This window comes from Daucus carota, chromosome 9 (assembly GCF_001625215.2).
Source record: "Daucus carota subsp. sativus chromosome 9, DH1 v3.0, whole genome shotgun sequence".
NCBI lineage: Eukaryota > Viridiplantae > Streptophyta > Magnoliopsida > Apiales > Apiaceae > Daucus > Daucus carota.
The window spans coordinates 25,445,515-25,452,453 of record NC_030389.2 but is presented as its reverse complement, the minus strand read 5'-3'; the positions used below and the strand labels follow the sequence as shown (position 1 = coordinate 25,452,453).

Here is a 6,939-nt window from a genome sequence, read left to right as displayed (position 1 = left end):
AGGTTTAATATACAATATCTTTATTATGCTGGGACTGTTTTTTTAAAATATCCATTTAAAGTGGGCTATACATTTTTACCAGTTCTGTTTTTGGCCAAATACAAATTTACAAGCATTAGTACATAGTAGTAGGTCTGATGCTGACTTTACAAAAAAGAACTTGCTATATTACATTTATATATGCTCCCATACCAATGTTCACGAACACTATGCTTGTCAGTTGTCAAGGAATACTTGGCGGATTTTCAGCGGAGCTTGGCTGCGTACTCGAAACATTAATTAGCAAGCCACTGGAGTAGCTTCTGAACTTCAAAAGTATCGTCAACAAAGTACTTGGCCTTGCTAGGCTTTTGCTCCACAGTGCAGAAAAAGATTTCCGGAACAGCAGGGACCACCACAGATGAAACAATTTTCAAAGTACCGTCGTACATGTCTCCAATGCAGAGGATGAAATCAGGGATCTCACCATTGCTAACCATTGTCGCGATTACCTTTTCTGTGACCAAGCCTTTGCTTGCATCCTAAATATTTTAGGTTGCTAGTTAAGTAAATTACTGTACAATGCACAACGAAGACCGAAAGAGGGAGACGAGAGACACATACTTGTGGTTTAAGCTCAACAATATTTTTTCCCTTTCTAACTACTGCAGGTTCGTTAGCAATGACGTGTTTACAATGATCCGACAATTCCTTTGCCTGCAAGGATTCAAAATCATGATCTGCATCTTGACGGTGCCAAACCAAAGCACTTTATTTGACTTCGATGGTGGAACCATCCGTGACTTCTGTATACGAATTTATTATACGCTCCACTGTTGCCTTCCACTCGAGATCCACAACCAAACTAGATTGCCATTCAGAAGTTTTCTTCCACCTGCAAACCAAAGGCAAGAAGTGCCACTAGAAAAGGTCTCTAAGAAGTTTGTGAAGGAAAATACCTTATGAAGTACCCGTGTTCAGCAGCTAGTCCTAGACCTTCACATGGAGCCAACCACTCGGTTAAGGAACTTCTACCACTTCCACTAACGATAAACACAGTGTTCTTAGGATCATCACACAGAGTGATAAGAGCAGTTTTAGCTTCACTACTAAGGTTTTTCTTGGTCGAGGAATGAGGAACAAGGATGCCAACAAAGTCTAGAAATATAGCCCTCCTATTTGTCTAGTTGTACGCAGGAACTATGCTTTCAAATAATTTTTGAAAACATAGGGAGAAGGCAGCAACCTTAGATATGAAACTGAAGCCCATACCCCAGCATTGATAATTATAGTGATCAAGACATGCTCTCTCCATGCTATGGACGAAACTGCGAGCCCAATACGCCACATCAAGAGACTGAACATAGCTATAGTTCTGCTCATGTCTTAATTGCCTTAAAAAATCATCCATGGAGATCGTAGAACGCATAGCCTCAGCTACGAAACTAATACCCCATGGATTTATTCCAATTGTTCCACTCAGAGATGGAGAACAACCAACATATTCATAAATGATTAGCACACTTATTTCGAGGAGAATATGACATAATTCCCCTAGCTTCATCCATAGTTGTAGAGCCCTGCCTGCAAACGAGATACATGTTAGGGACTAGATTCATTCCATCTCTTACAGCATTTATTATGCAACATTCCGAGGCATCATAGTAGGCACTCTTTTCACATTGATCAACTGGTCGATCAATTAGAATCACTAGTTGATGACCACAAGAACCATAAATCTGATTAATCCTATTAGCAGTTCCATACGTCTCCCATCTCACTTCCTCAATGTCTTCTCCTGAGTTTCTTTCAGGATTGATAATTTGAACAAGAACCACAATATCCCGCAAGTTTTCATACTTCCTCAATAGCTGTTCAGATGCTAATAACTTCAGACTAATTGCCTTGAATAAGTTCATGTCGTCTACGCCAACAATTACATGGTTCCCCTTGAACTTCCCTTCGAATTCCTTGACTTTCACTGATGTAGAAGGAATATTCAGAACATTTTCAACTTTTTCCAAATGAATTCCTATAGGCAGAATCTTGATATACACCGTGCGAGCACTATAATCCAGCCCAATTTGTCCTCGTTTGGACTCACAGTCCAGTCCTAGCATTATACTACAACATGAGAAGATGTGGCGAGCAAAATCGAAAGTATGAAACCCGATGAGATCATAGTTCAACTAAATCCTCAGAATGTCAGCACTTACATGAAGTGTTCGATAGATCTCTGATGCAAGGACTAGACTATGGAGAAAGAATCCGAGTTTGGCCTTGTAGCGCTTATTTCTCAAGAACACAAGGACCGCCATGAGGTGATAGTCATGAATCCAAATATAATAGATAAATAAGATATTTTTTTAAGGTGCAGTTCTGCTCCCTAACTAATAGTAGAAATAAAGTAATGGTTATAAGGGTTCTCTAAAACATGACCCAAGTTAATAAATGTCTCTAACCAAAAAAATGTCTACATTTTTAATGTGTTTTTTATACGCAATAAATTATAACTAATTGAACATCACTAAAATTATAGACACAATTGGGATAAAAAGTTAGGAACATTTGAAAACTTTACAAATATAAGGACAAATCCGACAGTGGCTTAAAAATCCAAATTTGGACCAATTCTAGCCTAAATCTTCTCAACGAGGGCCTGAATTACGGTCCAAATTTAGGCCACTTAGGCCAACACTATTGAATCCATGACTTTTTGGGGTTGTTTGGATGATTTGGTTCGGAGTATTACTCTAGATCAATTTTTATTTGTTGGTGGTGATTTTAATGGTCATATTGGTGCGAGAGCAGATGGGTATCAAGGTGTTCATGGTGGGTTTGGTTATGGTGTTAGAAATGACAATGGTTCGACGCTTTTGGAATTTGCAACAGCACATGATTTAGTGATTGTTAACTCTTCTTTCCGCAAGCGTGATGACAATCTAATTACTTTTAGGAGTGGGGGACATGCCACTCAAATTGATTATCTTCTTATTCGCAGTAGAGATTTCAGATTTTGTTCATATTGTAAGGTTTTTCAGTGGAAGCTTGTGCTTCACAGCACCGTCTTTTAGTCATGGATTTGTCTTTGGATGGCCCACCTATGGAGGGATTGAGAGTTGTTACACCTCGAATTCTGTGGCGTAATTTACATGGATCGAAAGTAGCAGAATTTAAGGACATGCTTGAGGGTTTTTTTAGGTTGGAAGATGATGTGGATCAAATGTGGATACGTATGGCTGATTTAATTCGAGGTGTGGCACGGAGGACGTTGGGAGTGGCTTCAGGGATTGCAAAGGAGCAGAGAGAATCTTGGTGGTGGAATGATGATGTACAAGCCAAAGTGCAATTTAAGAACGGATGCTTTTTGGAATTCATGTCATGTCCAGAAGGGCCAGATCGGCATATAAAGCGGGAGTTATTTAAACTTGCAAAAAGAATGGCTAAACAGGCAGTTGCGGAAGCGAAAACTAAGGCGTATCAAGACATGTATAAGCGTCTAGGTACTAAGGAGGGAGTGAATGAAATTTTTAAACTTGCAAAAGCACGTAACAAGCGCAGTCATGATATTGGTGCGGTTCGATATATAAAGGACGAGGGTGACCGGGTTTTGCTTTATGATGGGGATATTATAGCGAGATGGGGCAGGTATTTCTCTGAGTTATTTAACGCAGCTCGAGGGAGAGAGATTGTATTCGAGCAAGAGAATGTCAATGTTTCTCATAATGATGTTGGTATGAGTCAAGATATTACTATGGCAGAGGTTCGCGTAGCTTTAGGCATGATGGGTAAGGGTAAAACAATTGGGCTTGATGAGATTCCGATTGAGGTGTGGCAGTGTTTGGGGGAACAGGGGGTACGATGGTTAACAGCTCTTTTAATGTCATATTTCGGACATCCAGGATGCCGAGTGAGTGGCGATTAAGTGTTGTTGTACCCATCTATAAAAATAAAGGTGATGCTCAAAGTTGTAGTAATTATTGTGGTATTAAGCTGCTTAGTCATACGATGAAACTTGGGAACGAGTTATTGAGTGCAGGATTCGAAGAATTGTTACCATTTCAGTGAATCAATTTGGTTTTATGCCTGGGAGGTCCACCATTGAGGCGATTTATCTCATTCGCTGTCTTATGGAGAAATATCGAGAGTGTCGTAAGGATCTTCATATGGTGTTTATAGATCTTGAAAAGGCTTATGATAGTGTACCACGGGTCGTTCTTTGGAGATGTTTAGCAGCGCGAGGAGTGCCGGAGGTGTATATTCGGACCATACAGGATATGTATTCAGCAGTGGGGACGTGTGTTAGGACACCCGTTGGGGATACTCAGTATTTTCCAGTTGAGGTGGGTCTTCATCAAGGTTCGGTATTAAGCCCTTTGCTTTTTATAATTGTTTTGGATGTGATTACCCGTGACATTCAAGCTCCGGTGCCTTGGTGTATGCTTTTTGCTGATGATATTGTGTTAATCGCTGAGTCTCGAAGTGAGGTTAATGTGAAATTGGAACAGTGGCGTATGTCGTTGGAGGGTTATGGATTGCGTCTGAGCCGTTCTAAAACCGAGTATCTCTGGGCCAATTTCAGTGAGGAGATTCATGAGGCGGATGTTGCTGTATGTATTGTGGAGGCTCGTGTACCACAAACTAATACCTTTAAATACTTGAGTTCTATCATTCAGAGTAATGGCGATATTTCTGCGGATGTTACACATCGTATTTCGACAGGATGGCTTCATTGGTGGGCTGCTACAGGGTGTTGTGTGATAAGAATGTACCTTTGAAGTTGAAGGGTAAATTCTATCGTGTAGCAATGAGACCATCATTATTATATGGTTCCGAGTGCTGGCCATTGAGAAAGGCTCAGGAACGTAGGCTAGAGATAGCCGAAATGCGTATGTTGCGTCGGATCTGTGGTAACACCATGACAGATCATATACTGAATGATACTTTTCGACGTCTTTTAGGTGTTGAGTCTATCTCTAAGAAGATAAGGGAGGGACGTTTACGTTGGTATGGACATGTTCGGCGTAAATGTAACTCAGCACGGGTTAGGAGAGTAGAACACATATCGGTTCGGGGTAAGAGAAAGAGGGGTCGGCCTCGTCGGACATGGGCTGATCAATTAAGTTTGGACATGGGAGCCTTAAATCTCACGGGTGATATGACATTAGATAAGAATGATTGGAGACGGCGTATTAGAGTAGTTGAGACTAGGTCTCGTGGCTCACAGAGATTATGAGGGTTATGGTGTATGTTTAAAAGGAGGGTTCAGCTCAGTCATTACCAGATGCATTAGCGCCAATCAAAAATGTTGGGTAAGTCCCATGTGAAGAAGGCCATGGGCTAAGTATTATATTCTTATTATAGCACACACTATTTTATTTGTTGTGCACTAAACGGAAACAGCCCCTCTACTTTAAGGGTAGGGGCAAGGCTGCGTACATCTTACCCTCCGCAGACGCTGCTCACTGAGTATGTTTGGTTTGGTTTGGTTTTATATGTTTAGTTAATTGATTGATTATATGTTAATATAATTATTAAATAGTAATAAATTACATTTAATATTTTTACGTACTTATTATAACATGTATATATTAATTGTGAAATATAATAAAATTAAACTCTCTTAAAACTTATTAAATTCAAATTAACAATAGATTAAGTATAAAATAAAGATTACACTCAATAAAACACAATTTCAAATATAATTTATACGAAAACATTATATAAACTAAAATTTTGAATATATAATATAAACTAAAATTCAAATTAATCAAGTAAGAAAAGAGTGACATATGCAAGATTTTAATACCATGTACAGATTCAAAAATTAAATAAAGAAACAAGCACGAGAAGGAACACAAGGGAAGTCAAGATTTTAGTGCAATTTATAGCAAATCCTTAGCAACTCTTGTCTGTGATAGCATTACTCAAGAGGTTAGCCCCATCTCAAGCCAAAGAATCTCAACTGCCCAAAACCTTCAATATCAGCTGTCCGAAAAATCACCTCAACACTCCCCTTAACAGTATCAGGTGATGTCTTGAACTTACTCCACCATTTCCCTATACTCTATGGATTCACCACAAGTATGGTATATGTCTTGAATTTTTTCATTCAGAACTTAATTATAAGCTCTGAAAAGTTACATTTAACTTACAAGTAACTTTTCTGACAATTTCAAGCAAGTACTTGATATGATTGTAGCCTGAATCTGCGCAAGCTTCCTTGCCCAACACTGGAACACAGATCATAGACTCGTCAACTTTAGAGAACAGTGGATGGAAGCATACTTTCCGCGATTCATCACCAATCCAATTCCCTGTTTTATCTGACTTGCTTCTGCCCAACATTGACATCATCAGCTGTGACTTTGTCACGCAGTCCCTCCGGAGATTTATCTGATTTTGTATGTGCAGCCAGTGTCCTATATCCGCCTGTTTTGTCCACAGACTGCAACATTCGAATAGCACAGAAGTAGTAAAATCAATAGTTGCAGACAAAAACATTCAATATAATATTTTCCTATGGTTTTATGTACATTATTTTACCATAAACTTGTTCATATATATATTTCCACCTGTCAGTGAGCCGTAAACTCTCGTGATGCTTCTTTCACAATTTTATTTCTCCATAAACATAATATGAAGTAAGGTAGAAAATCTATCAAAAACATGATTTAGGTCGAATTAAACTGGAATCTCTTCTTTTTTTTCTTACGAGGACACTACCCCATTACTGGGGGATCTCAAATATCGGGTTATGGACTGTCCGTCAACTACTAAGGGCAAGTGTGCTAGCATCTCCTGAGTGAGTCGAATCTTCGTATACATGATAGTTATAATAATTGTGTAAGAATATTATATAAGAAAGTACCTCGCATCAAATAATCAACACACCAAATACCAAAAAAGTGAGGGCATGAGAAACCACTATGTTTTACTTAAAAACAGGTAAGCTGGTAA

General features: G+C 39.0%; 2 protein-coding genes across 2 annotated transcripts; one reads left to right on the top strand and one right to left on the bottom strand.

The window, feature by feature from the left end:
* Positions 1-275: 275 nt before the first annotated feature.
* LOC135149534 (probable alpha,alpha-trehalose-phosphate synthase [UDP-forming] 9) lies at positions 276-2,099 on the bottom strand. The gene is made up of 6 exons (XM_064085262.1): positions 1,661-2,099; positions 1,226-1,563; positions 939-1,162; positions 820-874; positions 604-696; positions 276-521 (listed from the first exon to the last, which is right to left on the bottom strand). The coding sequence occupies exons 1-6, from the start codon at positions 2,097-2,099 to the stop codon at positions 276-278; spliced, it is 1,395 nt and encodes a 464-aa protein (XP_063941332.1).
* A 588-nt stretch (positions 2,100-2,687) lies between these two features.
* On the top strand, positions 2,688-4,757 carry LOC135149533 (uncharacterized). The gene is made up of 3 exons (XM_064085261.1): positions 2,688-2,979; positions 3,021-3,889; positions 3,981-4,757. The coding sequence occupies exons 1-3, from the start codon at positions 2,688-2,690 to the stop codon at positions 4,755-4,757; spliced, it is 1,938 nt and encodes a 645-aa protein (XP_063941331.1).
* Positions 4,758-6,939: the final 2,182 nt, after the last annotated feature.